Below are 22,607 nucleotides of genomic sequence, written 5' to 3' on the forward strand. Positions count from 1 at the left end.
TTCACCACTCTCACATCAAGTTACATTTATGCATTTTTCTATCCCAGTTGACCTGGTACATCCTAATATCAGCAGCACAGGGAATATAAGATGGCAGTAGAGCTTGCCTGTAAGTTGCTTGGGTCTTTATAATTTTCATCAGATGCTATCTGCAGTTTCTCTTGGATCCATTTTTCAAGCTCATCTGCATCACGCTGGAAAAACTGGAATCGATAGGAATCTTCAAGTTTTTGGCGCCTTAGAGAAGACAGCTCCTTGAACCTGTGGTAACGGTCCAAAACCTGCTGACGCCTTTCTTGGATGTCTTCTGCTGTTTCCAACACTTTTACTCCACTCGGGTCCATTTTCTGAAAAAAACACCCCATTTTGTGTTATAAACCAATGGCAGGGTAAGAACAGACCCGTGAAAGAAAGCTCTGCTTTTCTTAACTCACATGTGGCTTACTTACAGTCCTAATCTGTGTGTGCAGGTAGGTACATGAAATAGAAATACTATACATTTGAATAAAAGCACACTTCTAGCAGAAAACCACAGGAAAGGAACATTTACAAAGACATTTAACACCTATTTATTATGGAAACATATGGCTGCGTTCATGTAAAGGCCATGTCAACTCCAACTGGAACATGCAGGTGACTAATATGAACGTTGAAAGTGTGTTTCTGTGCACATGTATCTTTGTAGACAAACAGATATATAAGTTTCTTGTCCAACATATCAAATCTGGGAAAAAATATTTACAATACTCAATACAGATAACTAAAGTAAGAATATTACTGTTCTTTAAGCATCAGTTAAGTGGTCCACATCTATCTATCTATATTACACACACATATACACCCTCTGTGTGACACATCTTCTCTCTGTTCTCTCAGACAATTACAAGTTACAAATGCACAAATCCACCCTGCCAGTCCCTACAAAACCTTTCAAAAGCCAGTGCAGACACTGACAGTGCTTCACAGATCTGACCTTGGACAAGTAAGTCAAGGAGCCCTTTGTATAAGTAGTGATCTTGCCCTGATTGCTTTGACTGAAAGTCCTTGTATGTTGCTTTAAATACTAATTCCTGTTATTGTTACCACAGACAGAACTGACCAACTTTCTGCTTTATCTCCTCTGTAGGAAAATTCGGATAACCTTTAATTTTCAGTTCCTAGAAGTTCAAAATGAAATTTCCAGTAAGAGATCTGTTCATTAGAACAGAACTGTAGGACAAATTAAAGCAGTGGTATCAGTGTTGTCATCGGAATGTGGATATTTACCCACTTATTTGACAGCTCTGCATATAAAGAAGCTGTTGCAACAATCACTCCATGCTTGAACAATTATGCAATTAATGTCTTGGTGTACAAGTGTTTACACGTATAGCTCGCTTAATGCTTTGATTATAACTTCTGTAAGCATCAAGCTAAGTGTACTTCTCGTCAGGTCTATCAAAGACAAGGAGAAACTCAGTCTGCAACTGCAAACCAGAAGACAGGGGCAATGTTTTAAAATAAGTCATTAAACATTAAATTGTTATTTAGTCATTAGTCACATGCTTAAGTCAGACACGTATCTTGCATAATTGTATGAAAAACTCCACAGGTTGGAAAGTGATCTGTATGGCCACGGTTTCTGTTTGGTTTCCAAGCACTTGTAAAGGAACCATCTGACAGAAAGCAACATATGGGGGCGAATTCACACATTCCCGAGGTCCCTCCCAGCCATCCCACCCTGCAAGGACAGCCATTTCAGCAGCAGCCCTTACTGCCGGGAACTTGGAGCCCCAACTGCACTGCGGCAGCTGGAGGAAGGCAACAGAATTCAGCTTCCTTTTCTCTTCCTGGTGTTTTGTTCCTTATTGTCAAAAAAGGACAAGGAAAAACAAAACAAGAGTCTGTGTAGACTTTATTATACAAATGAAATCTAGGTTTCATCTGGCAGTGGCACCAAATGCTCTGCTTGATTAGTCTATCTGACCATTTAACAGATCAAGCCCTGAACATAACTTGAGCTCAGCTATGAATCTGTTTCCCCGAGAAAGCTGTTTCTTCAAGCCCTGTTTCAAATAGCCTTTTCCCTCCAGGAGAGAAAGTTATTGCTAAAACTTTCCTTTCCTCTGCTGTCATGCTGTGTTTCAATTTCAACAATGCTGCTTTTACAATGAGTTGTGTTCAGGAATAACAAAGTGGGAGTCTGGAGTGCAAAGGTTCTGCGTGACCTCAGCTTGGCTCTCTGCTTACCCTGGTTACAGGCATTACCAGAAGAAAAGGAAAGCTGAGTTACTCTTTGGAACACTGTTAACTTATATTTCAATATTAGAAGTAACCTCCACAGCTCAGGTCATTTAAAATCACTTTAAAGTATTTAAATCACTACATTATTTAAATTATTACATTATGTCAATAATGATATTTAAATTATCATATAGATTATTTTTACAGTTTTAAAGATGAAATAGGAGACCTCCTGTAATTTAGCCTGGTGGCTGGTTTGCCTCTCACCACACAACTCATGCAATCTGGCTCATCTTTTTGCTGGAATTTGTTAAAAGAAAGGCTCCTTTTATAGCTACAGTAAGTCGAGCTAGTCAATTGTAAAAGAAGTGCTTTGGTCTAGCAATAATAGACTGTTCTTTCCTGCAGCAGATCAGCTTACGTCAGCAACTCTGGGCTCTGCCAGGACACGATCAGCAGTCACTGGGGAGCTCTGAACTCAAAAGTCATCGATGCTGCAGCATGATGCAGTCTACCTCAAATGTTTTCATGCTCCAACTGCAGTACCTTCCTTGAATACCAAGAAGCTCTCCAAGATGTTTCTAAAGCTTTTCAGTTCAACTACATCATTGTAAGGCATCTAGGACACATCCCTGCACCCCGACAAAAGAACCGCCACCGAGAAGTTGTGCTTCATGTTTTTAACGTGAAAAACACAGCTTACGTCAGGATGTACAGGAGTGGCCAGCTCGACCCCAGATAAGCGGACTCAGCCCTGCTGCTGTGCACAGCAGAGACAACATTCCCCACATCCCTGCTGCCTCCTGTGCTGGCTGATAAGGTCAGGCAGAGCAGCGGGAGGAGAGGCACCCACTGCCTTCCTGGCAGCACAGGCAGGCGTCGTCGCAGGGACCTCCCCCAACCCGTGGATCTTAACTGTCCTGAAGGCATCTGCCACTCTACTTTTACACTGTAAGACTAACTTTAGAAAGCCAGTCATCAGCTTACATCTAACGAAAAAAATAATCAGAAGTGCTTCTTTGCACTGTGTTGCTGTGGTGGCATTTCTTAAAAAGCCCAAGACAACAAAAATTGGTACATTTAAGACAAAAAAAATCCGCAAATCGAACTTATTCCTCTCATCCTTCAGTCTGAAATGATTAGCCTTCTCCAGACAGCATGAATTATACAAAGAGTACACTAAAATCTGCATGTGAATATACAACTGCAGATATCTATAGACACTGCAGTGCAACGATGATGTCAGCAACATCATTCAAGTTGGGGAAGCAGAAGCAGCAAGAAGGGTTAAACAGGAATTAACAGTGGTGCCGCTGGGACTGACACACCAAGAGCTGTCAGCATTTCCCTTACAAAAACATGTTTTCAGGGATTTAACAACTCAAATGTAAAACACATTCAGTGCTATACACAAGATTTTGATGTACTTTTACAGACATGAAGCTGAAAGAATTAAACAACTTTGCCAGAGAAGCAATCAGATAACAGTATATAAAGATATTTATCTTGAGATGTAGTAAAATAATGACTTTCTCTTAAGACATGTCCTGATGGGAGTTAGGTACACTGAGCACAGATGACCCCAGCAGCAGCCTGCAATACAAGTACTTCCCCTACCAAAACACTCCCTGCTTCCCCAGTACACACACATAAGCAGCTTCATGCTTTTTCTTGCATTCATCAATATTACACCTCATAAGTCTTGTCTAAAGACCATTGAACTGACAGTGGATTCTCCCTTTTGGGGGAGAGGAAGGGATTGCTGATACTTCTTTAAGGAAAAAAGAAAAGTAAATTCTGACACTGGATGTGAAAATAACCTTCAAAATGAAAGGATGGAGGGAAAACCCCAATTACTGTTTTCCCAACTTTAATTTCTCCCGTTCACAGCTTCCTCAGAGCACTGGGAAAGCAGTAAGCCACTCCTTATGTCTCAATTAGAAAAGCACCCTGACTATACTTAGTGCCACATTATCATCATGTACTAGGACTGCAGGTAAATAAAAGAGAAAGAACTCTCCCAAAAAGTGTGCTCAGCACTGGGCTCTTGCTCTGGTGAAGGGAGCTGCACAAGCATATTATGTTACAAAGCAGTAACTGAAGGATGTCAGATCACATACCCTGCACTAGAGATTTAAAACACTACTGAGACAAAATTAATGCTTGGTTGTGTGGTTTGTAATGAATTTAAGTCTGCAAAATAAAGACATTTTAAAGGTGGACTACATACAGCAGAACCCCCATGTGCAAATACTCCTGGTTACTGCTAAGGAAGGTCACCTACAGCCTCAAACCTCTACCAGTTCCAAACCAGAAAAATAAGTTAAGTGTTGCAGTACAAAAACCTCAAGATGTGGTGAAGTTGATGCTTGCTGCCATTGAGTCACACAGACCAACTGCAGCACATGTAAAACTCAAACAGCTCCAGAATTTAATTAGGTATTGGAAACTGTAGCATTAAAAGAAGACAGAAAGGTAAATTACATTTGAACTAAAGCAGGTTGCAAAGCTGGTGATTGAGGCTGATTAGAGGGCATGTGCACAGCCTTAACTATGCCTTTTTGAAAAGGCCTGTTAAATTTTAGGAATTTAGTCTTAAAAGTTTAATTTCACTACTGAAATAAGAGCAGTCAACTTGTCTGTCTAAATTTGATGCCTTTATGTACAAGAGGTTTTTTGGCTTTGTTTTAATTTCACCACAGACCTTTGACAAAAGTCTGCGGTGCTGGCAAGGACAGCACTGTGTCGAGACTCCTGAGAAAGCAAATTACCTTGACTGCATTGCAGAAATGCAGAGGTTACAGGTAATGTGATATTATATAATTAACCCCAGCATTTTCCACTCCCATTTGTTACCTTGTCACTGTAATTTTAATTGCAGTAGAAACATTTACATTGCTTTCATTTCTGAATAAAACCTACTTGCTGTGGTACCCAAGTGAAGTATGGTCCACACATCCTATTTAGTTTACCACCAACGAATGGAAAAAAACACATGTATAAACAGTTACAGAAACCTCTAATCCTTGTATTGTTGTAGTGTAAGTGGATGGAACAGGAACCAAAGCCCACTTTAAATGCATAATGTTCTTCAGTGTGAATCTTATCGTGGTTGATTTTTAGATGCTGTACCTAAAAAGACACTGCCCAAGTACTTTTTCAAACAAAAAATATCTTGAAATACCTAGTAAACTAATCCACACCAAAATCTGATCATACTAAACTGTAACAACTGTAAGGTGTTCACACATCATGCATCACAGACAGACATTAGGAAATTTAAAGTATTAAAGGGAAAGGCACATCAGACTCAACACTGAGGTACAAATCAAGCACCTGCTCTACAGAACAAATTCACAAGCTTCTGGCTTTTTGTTACAAATAGGTCACTGCAATAAAGGCAGGCAAGTATGGCAATGACACTGCATGCATTACATAAAAATACCTGGACTTTGACTTTACGAAACGATGACAACATGATGGAGGAATGTAGAGTCTAAAAGGGAGGGGGAAATCAAGATAACATTCAACTAATGACTAGCATAAGGACATAGCTTAATTATTTTTCTTTTTTTGAAATACATATTCTGTCACAGCATCTTTCCCACTTTCCTTTTGTTTCTTTGCGACGTACAATAACCTGGCATTATTGTGACACAAGCTATTCCAAGTGTCAGACCTCCCCACACAAAAAAGGTTACAAAAGTCGACAGGAAAACTTAATTAATTTGGTACATACCAACCTTTGAATGTAGTTTTTCTAAAAGAAAAACAAAATCTACTGTCATCTGAAGGTCAAAACAGAAAGTAAAGTCATCTGGGCTTGGTGAATGACACACCTTGCCACAGCATCATGAAGGACGGTGGTTTAATTTAAAGACACAAACTCAGTAAGAAGGTTTTGAATATAAATATCTATTAAGACGTTTCCTTTCAATTACTTTTCAACTCAGTAGTTGCCACAAAGTATTTTTTGAGATGGTCAATTACACAGCTGTTAAGCATATCTAACTCACTGAAGCTTTAGCTGGACATTTCCTTGCCTCTCTCAACCCTACACTTTCCCCATGAGTAGGCTGCAATCCCTCAAGCTGTCCAGGGAGGACTGCAGTTATGTGCCTCTGCATGCCAAGCGAAGCTCGTGCATAGCTCTGTTGGCATTTGCATTGCTGAACGTGTATCAGCTGCAGCAGTGAGAAGGCAGCTTGCCATTCCATTTGATCCATGGTCAGCTATGGGAGCACAATGCTGGACTACGCTTGGCAATCTCCATCCACGGCATCTGCAGTCTGCTCCACCCCATTTTTCTGCTGCCTACACTCCAGGGACAAATGGAAAAAACAAACTCCCACACTACAGTGAGATGCAGAGGAGAAAAGGAAAGAATTCATATTATTTCCTCCAATACAGTGGAAGCAATTAGTTGCCCCCCTAAAAGTGATGTGTTTATGAATGAAACAATTTCAACTCCAGAAATGTATTAAATAGACAAAAATAAGGCAGTAAAAGATAGTAAGTTACTTGCATTAAACTACTAAGGTTACAAATGTAAGAGCTGATAAATAGGATTTTCACACCAAGAGGTACCACCCTGTCTCAAGAGATTTAAGGCTTCTCCTACCATTGGTCTGTGCAGGAGAAAAACATGTAAAAAAAGCATAAAAGGCAGTCTTTGACATTTAACATTTTTGTTATTGTTGCTACTTTTTTCTTTTATTAAGAAAAAAGAAACAACCACAAGTATGTTTGCTAACTTCATCAACTAAGGATCTTGCAGAAGCATAACATTTAAATCTGATATTAAATTTCTATTTCAGTGTGATCAGTAAAGATGTGGCAGGTTTTTTTCCCCAATAGGAATGGAAATAAATTACTGCCTGTGCAAAATGTAACCTGCTGTCTTGGTTCAAGTATTTTCTACAGCTTAACCATTTTGTTCCTAGTTACAGATCCTGCACACAATGCAGCAGAAAGCATCCCCCTTTTCAATCTTTTGTTCGTTATTTCCTCTGCATAATTTATACAGAAGGACAAATACTGATTTAACAGAAGAACTCATTGCTAGCTGCATCGAAATACATTTTAAAAAAATCACACAGTGGGATTTAATATCTGTTCTGAACAAACCCAAACCCCTGACCAGGGCCTTTCAGTGAATACAGCCATTGGAATCTTCTGGCACTCTGCTGAAAACACAATGCCAAAAGAAAATGGATTATTTTTTTCTAGAAAGATACAGAACCATTCCAGGCTGAGTTGGGTTTTTTTTGGTCATTTTTTTTTCTCCTTGATGTGCTCATTTGCCATCTCCAGACAACTGCTCCTCAGAATCAGATCTATTTAAATATGTATGAAATTGTGCTCAATAGTCACGTACATTTTAGACTGGAACACTGAGGTGGCTCGTGATAAAACAGCTACTAAAAATCTCAAGGAGCCAACACTGACCTGATGAAAAATTGTGTACAGTGATAACTGCTTATGCTTTTCCTTAAACATCAGTGCAAATGATTACCTTATTGGTACATATTTACAAGCTAGCAACATAAATGTATGTGACTGTCACCAGACAAGGTGTGTGTGGGCAACAAAGTGAGAAACAATTGACTGTCATTATGTTAAACAAAAAATAAGTTAATCAGAGGAGGAACAAATCCTCATCCTTTTATGAAGGAAACCATCGTACTTGCCCTATATACTGAAATGACACATATATGAAAGGAACACAAGCAGGGAGGATTTCTTTCGAACGTCTTCCTGCTTGGCCAGGCAACTCTGCTGTGGCAGCTATTTATGTGTTCGGCATTTCAGAGAGATATCCAGCTTCCCGAGGAAAGGGCTCTCCAGCCATCACTGAACACCCAGCCCCTCGCTCGCCCCCTTTTCTCCTCTCCTCGCTGCATCTCCTGACCTTGGACAGGGCTGGGCTGGTGAGAGCTGAGGGAAGCCATTGCTGTGCAATGAATTCCCCCCGCCGGGTTCCCGCAGAGCGCCAGGTTCTCCATCTCCCCCTGCCCGGGCGTTTCTTTCTCCTGAGGGGGGACGCGAGGTTTTACCGCAAACCTCACCGAACAGGGGCGAAGGGAAAGGGCGGTCAAGGCGGGGGCCTCTCGCATTACCCACAGGGACGAGATCCGCTGTCACTGTTATTTACCCGCCTGTTTATCCCCTCCCCAGGGCGCTGAATGAAATTCCTGCCGCCGGTCGAGGCTGGCCGGGGCGGATCCCGCCGCTCCTCACCCGCCTGCCCTTTATCCGCGCCGCGCCCGGGGCTGCTCCCTCACCGCCCCCTCCCCTCGGGGCGGCCGAAAGACCCCAGGCGCCGCCGCGGCCCGGCTCTGCGGCCGCCCGCGATAAAAGAACCCGCAGCCCCAGCCACAGATGCCGGGAAGGGGGCGGGCGAGAGGGAGCGGCGGCCGCGGGGAGCCCCCGGAGGCAGGGCCGGCCTCAGGCTGCCCCGCGGCTGAGCGGAGCGCGCACCCGCACACCTGTCCCCGCAGCGGCGGAAAGCGGAGCGGGTGCGCGGGAGGACCTATCTACCCGAGGGGAGTGGGATGAAGACGAGCATAGGTTCCCCCCGCCCCCGCCTCACCGGGTCGCTGCGCAGAGACTCCCCCGCCGGCTCCGCACCCTCGGCCACCAACGCCGCGCGCCGCCAGCGCCCGTCCTTTTATAGGGCGGCCGGAGATGACGTCAGCGCCGCAGAACAAGCTCCCGGCCGGCGGAAAGAGCCGAAGCGCTTCGGGTAGAATCGGGAAGTGGGGGCGGAGGGAAGGGCCCCACCCACCCGAGCTCAGCAGCCGAACTGCGGCAGCGGCGCATGCGCCAACAGCCAGCGAGCCGAGCGGCTCCGGAAAGAGCCGACAGGCGGGGCGGGGAGCCGAGCGGCTCCGGAAAGAGCCGACAGGCGGGGCGGGGAGCCGAGCGGCTCCGGAAAGCGCCGACAGGCGGGGCGGGGAGCCGAGCGGCTCCGGAAAGCGCCGACAGGCGGGGCGGGCTGCTGGACCGTGAGGGCGCGGTGGGCCTGGGGCGTTTGTGCCCCTCAGCGGCTGCGAGGCAGCGGCTCAGCGGCCGTCCCATGGGCACCAGCCTCGAACAGGAGAAAACCCTCCCGCTTACCTTGGGACTCAGCTGAAATGCCCTTGCAGCATGGCGGCGGTGTGTCGCTGCCTTTGCCTCAGGCAGGAGTTGAGGCTCTCGCAGACCCGAGCTGCCCCCGCGGGGGCAGAGGATGGATGACAGGGTTCAAATTAAACCAGGAGCCTCCTTAATTCTACATTATTAAAACATATATATGGGTAGGGCTGTCATTTTGAGGCAGGTGCAGTGCCAGGATCACACAGAAGCCTGCCCAGGACAGAGCATCAAAAGGCTGTGTCAAGAGAAATCTGTTTTTCAACAGCTGATGCACGAACTGAAAGGAAAATGAGCCTTGAGCATAAATTAGATGTTTAAAATAGACACGGCACAGAAGTTCTGCTCCTAATATCTCATTTCTAAAGTTTCTTTTCAGAGAGGCAGCAAGAACATTTCAGGATCAAAGTGGTGAGTGGGTTTGAGTGATTTTCAAGTTAATAACACTCTTTTATTCAAGTACCTAAATGGAAAAATGCACACTTGCAGTGACATTGCTTGGCAGCCTGTGGGACTGCCTGCAACTATTGTCTCCAAGGAAGAACATGACTCATGGCAGTTCTAATGTATCTTGTCCTGAATGCACAGTATTTTCACATCACAGATGCTCTCCTTTGCCATAATTAATACAAATATGCTTCAGAAAATACCATGAATACATGCATAAGACCTTATTTGCTCTGCCTCTTTATAATGCCAAATGGCTAATATCCCAAAGTCTACAATGATAAAAAGCAGGATGTAAGTCAACCATCAGGTCAAGCACTAGATACAAACTTAAGCTACATCTAAAATTTATTTAAATTCTTTTAAAGTGCACTCATTCAACCAGAAAATCTGAAGATGCCCTTTGCTGAGGCAGAACAAGAAGCCATGTTTGTTAATATATAAAAATATCTAGTTATATCCCCCCCACAAACGTGACAAAACCCTAGAACTTGCCAGCAAAAAGAAGAAATCTATTGTATCTCACATCTACATCATCAAATCACCCCTACTGTTTTGTCACAGGCAGGCAATTGTTTCTAACAGACAGTACTAATTAGTGTCTTAGCAGAGTGAGTCTCCAACATGACTGTAGATATGCAAGATGTAATTAAAACATTTTTGCTCTGTTCAAAAAAACAGAATGTTTTCACGTATACTAATGAAAGTTGTGTTGCTTCCGTGTTTTCTGGTGAGAGGACATGGAACAGGATTTCCAATACCTCAAAACAATCACTAGGAACATCAGTCTAAAGAATCTAAGTCAGTTTACAAAATAAATATATAAAGCAAATACAAATTTCTTTACCAGTTCACTTTAAGGCCAAGGTTAAAGCTTTTAAAGGCCTGAATTCCAAAGTTACACTTTTTCTCAGAAGTCTCAAGAGCTCTATGAAAATCAAATTCAGATTCTCCTGTGGTCTCAACTCTGCTTTCTACAGCTTCAAATTGCAGTGCCTCTAGGAATAACAAAAACTGACCTGGTAAAAATATTAGTTTTGGCCTGCAACAGTATATTGCAAAAGCAAATTTTCTCATTTTAGAGGTTACCAACGTAGCTCAAAGCAAAGCACCATAAATCAGACATCTCCCATATTTGCTCTCTCTTGTATTCACCAAGGAGAACATCCCTCTCCAACAGAAACAAAAAAACCCAAACCACCCTTCTCCTATAGAGGAAAAAAACCAAACTGCATCAGCTTCATGTTCAAAGGAAAAGTCATGCTTTAATATTCAATTAAAACAGATTTCTAGAATGAACTATTCTCAGAATAATCCACCATTGGTACAAAAGTATTACAGTACTTGATACATAAAATAACATTGGCAAGAAAAAAAAGCCACTTACATAAAAGGAACCCTTATAAAAAACACTTTAATAAACCCAAACACATCATTTCCCCCTAAAACGATGGCAGGACATCAGCAAAAGTGCTCAAGGGAATGCACCATTCTGCCACTTTTTTTTTCCTTTAATAAGAAAATGAATTATCAGCTTCCATCCATCTCATGGATAACAGATACAGAATTATGGTGGTTTCAGGAACTCTGCTTTTCCCTCATGAAGTTCCTATCATCCATGAATGCCTTTTAAAGCTATCAGCTTATCTCTCTTAAATCGAGGGTACAGTCTCTTGGAGCAAAGTTGCATTCAACAGAGGTGTCAACGCTGCTGGGCCAAATGTCTTGACCAACTTCACTGTAGTTTTAAGATGTTGATGAGACAAACAGGATGGAAGTACATCAGCATAATTAAAATTGAACTGAGTTATAAAAGACGGAGAGAATAAATACCAAAAAGTTCCAGTGGAAGGCTTCTGAGGCTGATTGTTAAGACTCCATACAGCTGCGAGGTATTTTCACTTCCATGGACAGAACAGTATTGTGCAAACTTTCAATCCAAGAGTCTTTAATCTCTGAAGGTCATCAGGATACCGTATGAAAAATACCTTCTGCAGGTTGCAACACATGAAGGAAAAGTCTTCAATGCACCATAATTTACTATACAAAAACTTATAAAAATCCAGAGCAAAGAAAACCTTCCAATTATTAGCAGCAAATTCAACAGGAGCTCATACTTCCCAACATAAATCTCGATGAATTAAACATTATCAGGTCGATGGAATATCTTCTCCTTGTTCCTCTGTATACAAAATAGATTTATTTTGACTTTACATGTAAACAGGAAGCCAGGTCTGAAAGCACTGACAGCCAGGGGAAAGAAATATCAACTGATTTATGACTTCCAAAAGGAAGACTGCAGAGCACCCTTTGGTAATGGAATTTCCTTCTGCTGTAGACATTCCTAGTGGAGAGGGAAAGATAAAGAACAGAGAAAAAATAAATGTGTATCCTAATTTGCCATCTCTTCTTGGAAATTGTGATGAATTTTACTGCACACATCCGTTAGCACACACTGCTAATAAAATGTACCAAAACTCATGTTGAAGTGAAAGACAAATATCATCTTTTGCTATCATAACCTGAGCCAATCCACAAAACAATTTAATTAATGAAGTATTTTATAGTTTTGCAAGCTCTTCAAAAAGAAGCAGAATACAATGCTAAACAGTGCTACAGGGAGCTGTTCAAAGTGTCTGCTTCCTCATCTAGTTAATCCGGACACAGATAAAAACGAGCAAACTACTGACAAAAAGAGCTGTTACAGAAATGACTCAGCAGAATCCTCCTGGACCTGTACATCTCCTCTCACTGCAGCCCATCTCACTGAACTTCACTCATCATCAGAATACATTTTCTCTGAGAAAAATTAAATGTGAGGTAATAAAGAAGTGAGATGTTTGACATAATAACTATCATTAACCTAACTGCAAAGTTACAAAAGGTGGGTTACATGATAGTGATGGGTTTGGACTCTCAGTTATGCCACAGGCAGTGCCAGCCTCACTATCAAACTGATGCATATATTGAATGAAGGGAAAAACCCCAAACCCAAACCAGTTGAAAACAGAAAAACCCCACTTGTTTACCTCCAGGAATTGCTTGAAGCGTATTAAAGAGCCCATCTGTCCTGAGCTGGTAATTGCTTCAATTCTGCAAAAATAACAGCACATCTCAAGATCTACGTAAAAAACTTGGGTTTGATTTACAAATGGGTGGGTGTGGGGGTGAATAACAGAGACTGGAAAAGAGGGACAAATCATTAGAGCAACCAGTCACAAAATAACCCCCCAGGATTATTCACATTCCTGAGCACAGATGTCATACCTTGGGAAATAGTCTTCTCGGATAAAGACCATCATTTTCCAGAACTGAACCTGATACTGTTTCATGAGAGCGTTGCCACACACCTATGGTAGAGAAATCCACAGACTGAGTTGCAGAACTGGGTTTCAGACTAGCATGGCAACTTCAATCACCCTGTTCAACATCAACCACTTCGTATTTTATCCAGACACTTAAAGAAATACACCTCCACGAGCAAACCCTCTCAATGCCATTACTGCAGCCACAATCACCTTTTTCCCTTGCTGATTGTGTAGTGGCCACTGATATCAATCTTATATTATTCTTCCTCTCCTTCCAGCCTCCTTCCAGCAATATCAGCCCTCCCCAGAACCATTTTCTAGGGCCTATTGTGGTCATTTCCCCATCTTGATGATTGCAGGGTGGATTCATCAGCTTTCCTCACATGGTCAGTTCACGGGACCAACATTCCTCAACTCTCACCACCACTAACAGAATCCCTGTGACATATTTCACTTTGCACTTTCTCATTTCTGCTCTTTAGAAGGTGTTTGATAAGCAGAGAAGCTCCTTGCATTCAACAGTGTGTGTTTCTCCTGACTTCAGCCTTTAACTCTGGCTCTAGTTTTGCACAGTCCTATATCCTGGGCTAAACAATTGCAATGCAGCAGGCTCTGGCCTTTTCAATCTGAAAAACCTTCATCCTGGTTCATGAGGTTATTCAGCTGGAAAAGCCAGAGGACCTCATTGCACTGTAGGAACTGATGCCAAATGCTTAGCAGACCTTATTCTTATAGACTATGCAACTATTTTTACAACACCAGGAACCAAATACAACAGAAGTTGCATATATAAAAACTTCCATTTTTAAATCATTCAGCTCCAAAGCTGTATTTGGAAGAATGTGGAAATATTCCTGTTACTTTCTGAAGGAATAAGGACAGGTTAAAAAAAACCCTGCTGTTAAAAATCACAGAACCTCAGCAATGCCCTCAGAAACTGAAGTGTCACCAATTAGAACTCTTTAATCATTAGTCATCCACGTGGCTTACCTCAAGAAAATCAAAAAGCAGCGTAGCTGTCACATCTGCCAGAGGCTCCATATTCAACATCTGAGCAAGCCAACGCCAGCCATAGTTCAGCCCGTGAGGGTGTGTCTATAAACCAACAAAAAGAGCCACCCACCACTTCTTTTACAACTTGCAAAATGCTATTATCAAAACAGGCAGGTTTGTGATTTATTTTCTTCTTTATAAAGTCATTTTACAATGGCCCAACACAAAACTTGGCTATTTTGAAAACAGAAAGGAAATAAAGGTCCCCACCACCAATCACTTTGCATTGCTTTGTTGATTGTGGTTATGATCATCTCCCTTCAAATATATTATGAGCTGGTATAAGTTCAGCAGACTTGAACTACAAATCAAGTTTACAAGACACTTAGTAGGCTCTTGGGACAGTAAGAAGGTTGTAGTTGCAATGCCACACACACATACCCCCTGTTTGTTCCCATAAGGCCACCGCAGCTGGATGATCGCAGCATAAAGACGAATCAGCCCCGACATCCGTTTAAGAAAATGATCTTGCTCTTCCATCTTGGAATCCTTAACTTGGTATCCAAGCATCCTAAATATGAGATGTTCTAGTATTAGTTCAGCAAAACACATTCACTTGAGTCCCTGCAGTTCTCACCTTACTTTAAGCCAACTGCACTGAGAATTGGGCTGATCATTACCCTCAATCATATGTTCCCCTACTTTATATCATGTAGATTACTTAGGTTCTGTATTGGATCTGTCAATTTGAATCACACTATGACTATCAACTCTTCTTTCAGAAGGATGAAGAAGCAGCAAAAGAGCACTTCCAAAGCTGAAGGACACAGCATCCTTCAGGGAAACAGGGTCAGTGGAGCTGCACACTTGTGAGTGAATCTCCAAAGTCCGTGCCTGCACATCACAGTGCCTGTGCAATCACAGCTGGGCCAAAGTGGAGTTCACTCAAAGGACAGGCTTCAGCCTTGCAGGGGTCTCGCTGAAGAAGTCCAGTAATGAGTTTACCTCTGATACTCTTCCATGGAAGTCCCTTCTTTCAATGCAGGGTAAAATGGCACAGCATAGGGGCACTTTTTGTGCAGATGAGCTAAAAACAGGTCTCCAACTCGAGGGTGTATTTCCCAGATTCCTGAGGCCACCACAGCAATTGGGAAAGCTGCATCACGATGAGAAGCTACTTCTTCTTCTCCTTGATTCTGGAAGCAAGGGAGAAATCAATCCTCACCCCTTCAAGGCATTTATCAGACAAAAAAAGTCCTTTTTTGTGTCATTAGCCTCTACTAAAAGATCCCAACCTTTCTATAACCACCTACAGAAAAGCTGCCAAAGCCCTGTGTCCTCAGCTCCCACAGAGGATGACAACAAACTTTGATTCAAGACAGCAAAAAGAGGTTAGCAAACACAGGCAGCAAGAGCAAGGCTGCTCAGGTATTTTCACTCCAAACAATCTTCTACCCAGTCACAGCTTTACTCCACGGGCTACTTTTTACATGTACTTGTCACTGCAGGGAAGACAAAGTTTCAAACAGCCCAAATGTTGCAAATAAAGACTAGAAAAAAATACTGCCAACCTAAAAATACAGCTTAAACAATGACAACTTCTTGGGAGGTGCTACACAGCAGGGACAGAAGTTTTCCTCTGGAGCCTTAGCTTTTTAACCTCCCCACCAGTTCTGCCAAGATGTGAGGTTCTAAGCACATACACAGATTTGTGATAAATGATAAATTAACTGTCGACCTGTTTCCATTAGCACTGAACTTAACTAGTTCAGAATGTGATATGTAAGTTCTTCCTCCTGGAAGAGATAAAATAGGGGATGAGAGGGAAAGAGAAACTAAGTTCTTTCCCTTTTTTTCCAAATCAAAACCCCGCTTTTTGTAATCAACGTGAACATTAATGCCTGTAAGCTAAACACTGGGGAATTTTGTCTTTAGTAGTTGAAGACAGAGGACAATGTCCAAAAGAATTTCTTAAAGCACTAGCTGCCTTTGCTACCCCAATAAAGTGATCATGTCCTCACCACAAATTTCTCTGCCAGTTTGTAATAAACAAACTCCAGTCCCTGTGGATGCTGAGTCACTGACACTGTTCGGCCTCCACTCTGTACAGACTTCCCAGAGAGCAGGTTATTGATCTTGTCAAATATCTCTCTCAGCTGAGAGCCTGTGAACATGTAAGGAATGTAGGGAGACAGAAGATGAGGAAGCAGCAGACAAGTCTTAACCAGATCACATCAACTTCACAAAAGCCAGACCTACATCCTGAAGGGCAAGGCACCCCAAATGGCACGCTGGCTACGTCTGATTAAAGAAACCGAATGCTGATGAAGCAAGATGCCTCTGAGGGAAGGAACAGGCCTCACAACACAAGCAAACACTGTGCTGCAAAGACTTAGACTGTGTGCATGCCAGCTTTCTGCTGGAGGGATAGTTACAGAAACACTGGATATGTTGGGTCCTACTAAGATCTTGACAGCAAAAGGCATTTCAGCTGGATTGTGTTCTTGATGTTTTCCTGACCTGCTATGCTGGAGATCTGGCTCACAGGGATCGTAGCTGCTTTCTGCAAGTCTGTTTTTATCTTCTTAACCTGCAGAACAAACACACACATAACTGTAAAAACCTTTACAGACAAATAAATTACTTGACAGTTTGGACTGTTAAGAGAGGCTGCTAAGTTAGAACTATTTATTGAACATCTATTGAATATCTAGCAACAGGACATGGAGTGATGGGATGAAGCTGGAAGACAAAAAGTTCCACTTAAATATAAGATAAAACTATTTCACTGTGAGGGTGAGGGAGCCCTGGCACAGGTTGCCCAGGGAGGTGTGGTGTCTCCTTCCTTGGAGGTCTTCAAGACCCACCTGGACATGTTCCTATGCGACCTGATCTAGGTGAACCTGCTTCTGCAGTGGGGTTGGACTGGATGATCTCTGGGGGTCCCTTCCAACCCCTGCCATTCTATGATTCTATGAATTGTTTTTTAAAGGAAAGCTGGCCTGATTCCTCTAGAAGGACAATCACTCTTCAGCACTATTAATCATTTGCTCATACCTCCTTGTTGTCTTTGCAGTTGCTGATTTCACTGAAAGAAGCAACACACTGTTCAGCAGCATCCTGAAGCTGCTGGTACCACTGCATGGTGCTTTCTTCTGCCTTAACTTGAAGTCCTGGTATTTAAAAACACCCCAAATAAATGGAAGAAGACTAAGAAAGACCCAAAACTCTACAGAACTTAAGAACACTATTAAAAACACTTGCAAGGAACAGCTGCATGAGTGTTTTTTATGCAGAATTTGGTTTAGAAGGCTATATTCAGAAACGAACTGCCAGTTGGCAAACTATCCAAGAGTCCTCCTGCTTTTGCTTTGTAGCTTCTATCTACAGGGTATCTGGCCTACAGTTACTCTCAGGAAGGTGACCATTTCAGTGCTCTGGCCTGTGTTTTATCACATATGACCCATCTACACTCACAAGAAGGCACAATGTCGTTCTCTAATGTTCCAATATATGGCATATTGTCTAGGAAGAGCAGGTTTAGCTCCAGTGAATATGGTCAATCTATGCACTATCAGTTTCATTTCAGTAGCTTGCTGACAGCAGTTCTATACTCATTTTGCCAGTTGTGCTAAAAGTGAAGACTACAGGAAGGCACATCATCACAACAAAGAGATTCCAAAGTAGTATTTAGTCTAACAGGAAAAGAAGGGAAAAAAAAGCCTAACCAACCTTCCTTCTGCTGCTTTCCCTCTGACTGCTGTGCAGGGGCAGGAGTCTGAGCCTTCACTTGCTCTTTTTTCAGTAACTCTTCCTGCTTTTGTCTCTCTTGCTCTTCATCTCTCCTTTTTTCTTCCACAGCTGCAGCGATTTCTTGCTGCATGCTGGATATCAACCCTCGCATCTCCTGCAGTGCTCGTTCAGTATTGGCCACATCTGCTGGAGTAGGGAAACCTCTCTGGCAAGAAGCAAAAGGAGGCAAAATAGCATCAATCTTTTGTTCCACTATCCATAGACGAACAAGAGGAACAAGCCTTTGAAACGTTAGCCTTCAAGTAACCTAGAAGCCAACTACACATTTCATCCTGTGGTGAAAATGTCTTTTTCTCCTTTATTGGTACATAACATCTGTAAGTAATGTTAGTCCATGACTAGATCTCATGTGATCTTGGAAGACAATAATCACTTTGAAAAGCCTAAGGGAACCTCAATGCAAAGCCTAAACAGCTTCCTCTGCAGAAAAGAGCTGTGACAAGCTGCAACAGAGAATCAATCAGCCTTATTACAGTGTTACAGTTACAAGGTTTGTATCCCATCTTTACATAGAGAAAAGGGGAATTAGGAAACCTAATTAGTGCAAAAAGGCTTATGAGTGTAGGAGAATCAGGGTGTGCCCAGAATTTAACAGTTTCTGATCCACTCTGCTTCCACTGTTGTCTGAAAAGAGACCTTTGCAGAATCAGGAGCTTACAGTACGTTAATATTCGACCTTTCTCCCATAGCAACTCTCATGTATTTTCACAAGCCATTTGCAAGAGAACAGTGAAAGTGCCACAGAAGAGGATTTTCCTTTTACATTAGATGCTTGATAGGATGAATAGCTAAAAACATTTCTGAGACACCTTATTTAACAAGCTGCCTTTGAAGGCCACTCCAAGAAGCTTTATGAAGGAACAACACCAAAATTAAGAACCACTTTAGAGCCTTTTACCTCACTTGTGGTGCGGATGAGTCCTGACACCAGCCCACAGATCTGATTGCCACGATTACTGTACGCAGAGAGATCGATTCTTGGCAAGTCTTTGTGCCTATAATTGGGATCAATCTGCTGGTTAAGCTGCAGCACTTCCTCCTGGATGGAATAAAGGCGACGCAGTCGTTCCTGGCCCTCTTCCTTACGCAGCCGCTCCAGCTCTTCCTGACGCTGCCTCTGCTGCTCTGCCTCACGTAGCTTGAGGTTTAATATCTGCGTAGAAAAAGACACAATAGACACAAAATACTGAAATAATTCCAGCTTTACAGGTGCTTCCTGCTCCTACAACACATTGTAGTGTGTTTCCACAGCAATGCAGCAGGTGCCTGGGACAGCAGCAGAGCATGCGTTCTCACTCAAGGGGTGCCACGTAAACACAAACCAATCAATTGGTCTTTCCAGTTCCCATCCAGTCATGGTTTTTTATGAAAGACAACTCTCACAAGCCTCAGACCTTTGCTCTGTGTCTGTGTTCTTCCTTCAGCTTTTCTTGCTGTCCCTGAGCCTCCTTCGAGCTGCAATATAAAGACAAACAAACTGTATTCAAGATATGTACAAGACAAAATAACAAACACACAGCAAGTTCCTTTTACAATAAGCCAAGTTAAAGGAACTTTAAGTGTCACAAATACAGTCAAATTACAAGTGCACTGAAATCTCAAGAGTAGACAGAGATCTACTCCAGAAGAAAACCAGTAACAAGATAAGGTTCAAAAAGCAGCAGGTGAGATTTTCAAGCACAAATGACCAGAATAATCAAGCACCAGAATGAATCCTCCCTTTGACTCAATGCTATTTTAAGGATACCAGAGCCAGTCTCACCTCTTCTCCATTACTTCCTGCAAATCTTGGAATTCCTGATGCTGCTTTAGCTCCTTCAGCTCATCAAAGCGCTTCAGTTGTTCGTTTGCCAGGTCGTGCACTGCCCTCACCATTTGCTCTTGCTGCTCCTGCCGTTGCCTCAGCCCCTTCTGCAGAGGTGCCAGAAGCACAACACAGTAACCACAGGAATTTGGACTGAAGCAAATACATGAAATTGCCCCAAGTGGGCCAACAGTTATAACTGACTGTCCTGCTACTTTTAGCAGAGCATTATTACATCTGGTTTTGTAGCCCTCCTGTGACTCACATACACCCTCAAGGGTTTACTTTCTTTCTTTCTTTTTACCTTTCCTTTCAACTTGTGGATCTTCTCATACAGCTGAATGCAGCCTTCAACTTGTGTAACTTTAGATGGCAGGACTGCTGGAAAGACTTCTTGATCCATTTCCAGCAGACTAAGGTCATCATTTCCCTGCATGGTCAGCATACAAGCAAAATCAGTGACTGAATGCAGTATCAGCAACTCAGGGAGGAAACCAAGTAAAGCAAATCTCCTTAACTGCATATTATTTGTAGAGAAACAAAGGAATCAACCAGCATCCAACTTCTTAGAGTAGGTAACTACCCCAACAGTGTAGCCTCACCATTTTGAGTATCCTCCAGCACCTGTATGAGGATGAGCTAATTACTTCCCTCAACCCCTAAAACTGGGAGCAGAGATACCAAGAGCCTACAGGACATTCACAGAGGCTCACAGTCACCTAGAAAGGCTGGACAGACTCTCCATGTTCTCTTAGTGTCCAGTGAAGATACTACATTGGAAGAAGCCAAAGCAGATTTATACCCTGAATCATTCTTCAGGAGTCTTCAGATTCTCTCATAACTTTCCTCTTTCTGCTTCACTAATATGTTTCCCTCACAATACACTTCTGAGGTCTAAAGGAGGCCAAGATGATGCACAACTTTGCTGCTCAGTATCACTGTTATGTGGTGAAGTCATTATGTAACACAGAACAATGAATCTGTTTTCTTTTTGGGTGCTTCATCAACTTAATTACTCCACAATTCAACTGCTCGTTGCCCAGCTTCCTACCCTTTTGTAGGAGGGAGCCATAACACATCTAAGTCATACAAAGACTCCAGACAACACCAGGGAGTTACTCACATATAGTTCTGACCCTACTCCATGTCCAAATGGATGAGCCCTGTGTTGCCAATCCATGTAACCATACAGCTCCAGCTACACTTTTCCTTTCAGCCCACTAGGAAATGTTACTCTATGAAAATCTCGTTAGCACCAATTTTATCATCACCTGTTTATCCCACAGGAAGTTGAAACTAAGCACGTTTTCCCCCACAAATTAACACAGCACAAACCAACATTTGCCAGACAATTTATAGCAGCAAGCTAACACGTTTTTGATCACAGTTGCTCACACCGAGGTATCAGAGAGCTACCTTTGTTTCACTTGGCTCTGTAGATGAAGGTGGAGGAGAGCCGTGGCGGCTGGCAGAGCTGAGCTTCTCCAGAGAGGGTGACCGGTTAGGGAGAGCGCTGGATTCTGTAGGTGATGAACTTCGGGAGGATTCGGTTTCTGGGGCTGACTGCTCAATCACTCTGTCTAGGACCCAGCCAGAATAAGGGGACAGCACAAGAGGGGACATGCACCCTTCCAAGATATCCTAGAGGGAAAACATTTTCTGTGACACGAAACACACCAGAAAAGCAGCGAAACAGAAACACACGTTGGGAACGTTCCCACGGCTCAGCAGCTGCTTTGTAACCGCAGCTCAGCACCCCCGTTACCTGCTGCTTCTGCTGCCTTCGCAACACTTTATCCGCGCTCCCTCTGGAGGGTATTTCAAGCCCCAGGGACCGTTAACGAGGCGCGAGGGGGCGACGGACAGCGCTGGGCCGGCGATCGTCCCCTCAGCCGCCCAGGGGACGCGCAAACCATCCCCCCCACGCCGGGAGCGGGCCCTCACCTCATCCTGGAGCCAGTGGCAGCGGTAGCTGAGGTGGCCCTTGCTGGAGGCGCGCAGAGCCGCCAGAGTCTCCCAGCGGAGCCGCCGCGGCTCCATGGCGACCCGACCCCGCGCCGGCCGCCCGACCCCGACCCCGCGCCGCCTCTTCCGCTACCGGGGCGGCGCCGGCCGCTGCCGAGCGCCCGGGAGGGCGGGGGCTGCCGCCTGGCGGCGAGGCGGGGCCGTGCCCTGCCCGTCACAAACGCGGCGCCGCGGGTTCGAGGCCGCCCGGGGGCGAGTGGCGGCTGCCGAGAGGGAAGGATGTGCTGGAGCGAATGGAACCGTCCTTTAAGCACGGACAAGGAGCCAAGCGTCTGGAGAAAAAGGACGCGGCCGGGAGAAGAAGGAGGTAATGCTGAATTAACGGTGCTGAATTAGCTTGAAGTCAGCTAAAATCCACAGTAACAGTGGGAAAAGGTAAAGGTGGCAGGGGAAGAGCAGGATCAGTCTCACAGCCCCACCACCCCAGTTCCTACCCCAGCCCCCAAGGAAGGTGGTGGAAGGACTGAAGTAAGCGTCATACTCATTACATGCCGGGTGAAGGGCTGCTAACCACTCACTAAAGGGAATAACCATATGTATGTATTAGAAGGTAGAATATGGTAATGTTTTGGGTGCAATTACAGCCCAGGAGGTAGTGCTGGGGTGTGCTCACTTTGTGGATTACCCCCTAATCCCCATATCTGCACAAATACACAATAAAACATCTCTGCTGTGTATGTTGGTGTCTCACACACCAGCTAAATGACCCCACTTTAGGTCAAAAAGAAAGGCCCTGAATCAGCTGCAGCTTTGCTGATTTTTCCTGTTATTTTGGATATTCTGGCAGAGGAGCCACAGGAAGGAGGGCCAGAGGCCAGCCTGCCCTGCAGCATTTATCCTGGGTTAGAGGGAGAGCTCAC

At 43.6% G+C, this 22,607-nt stretch overlaps 2 protein-coding genes across 10 annotated transcripts in view; both read right to left on the minus strand.

Moving 5' to 3' along the window:
- Window positions 1-8,904, minus strand: part of SPTAN1 (spectrin alpha, non-erythrocytic 1) — a 50,518-nt gene extending 41,614 nt beyond the window's left edge. For 6 of the 8 annotated variants that reach the window (XM_062011915.1, XM_062011914.1, XM_062011909.1 and 3 more), the window contains exon 1: window positions 108-365. In XM_062011915.1, coding sequence (XP_061867899.1) covers window positions 108-365 — 258 coding nt within the window. Of the gene's footprint in view, window positions 1-107; window positions 366-8,810 lie in introns of those variants that run through there. The other 2 variants (XM_062011912.1, XM_062011913.1) reach the window with 2 other exon arrangements.
- A 2,195-nt stretch (window positions 8,905-11,099) lies between these two features.
- Window positions 11,100-21,824, minus strand: GLE1 (GLE1 RNA export mediator). 2 transcript variants are annotated; one of them, XM_062011707.1, is made up of 16 exons: window positions 21,667-21,824; window positions 21,139-21,363; window positions 20,027-20,152; window positions 19,681-19,829; window positions 19,313-19,373; window positions 18,817-19,071; window positions 17,838-18,063; window positions 17,163-17,278; window positions 16,626-16,695; window positions 16,127-16,269; window positions 15,111-15,301; window positions 14,547-14,676; window positions 14,103-14,207; window positions 13,072-13,154; window positions 12,834-12,897; window positions 11,100-12,148 (listed from the first exon to the last, which is right to left on the minus strand). In XM_062011707.1, exons 1-16 carry the CDS (start codon window positions 21,760-21,762, stop codon window positions 12,080-12,082), a joined length of 2,109 nt encoding a protein of 702 aa, XP_061867691.1. In that variant the 5' UTR covers window positions 21,763-21,824; the 3' UTR covers window positions 11,100-12,079. The 2 variants fall into 2 exon arrangements, with proteins under 2 accessions (XP_061867691.1, XP_061867692.1); XM_062011708.1 differs by lacking the exon at window positions 21,667-21,824 and adding an exon at window positions 21,488-21,658.
- Window positions 21,825-22,607: the final 783 nt, after the last annotated feature.

This window comes from Colius striatus, chromosome 19 (genome assembly GCF_028858725.1).
Source record: "Colius striatus isolate bColStr4 chromosome 19, bColStr4.1.hap1, whole genome shotgun sequence".
Lineage (NCBI taxonomy): Eukaryota > Metazoa > Chordata > Aves > Coliiformes > Coliidae > Colius > Colius striatus.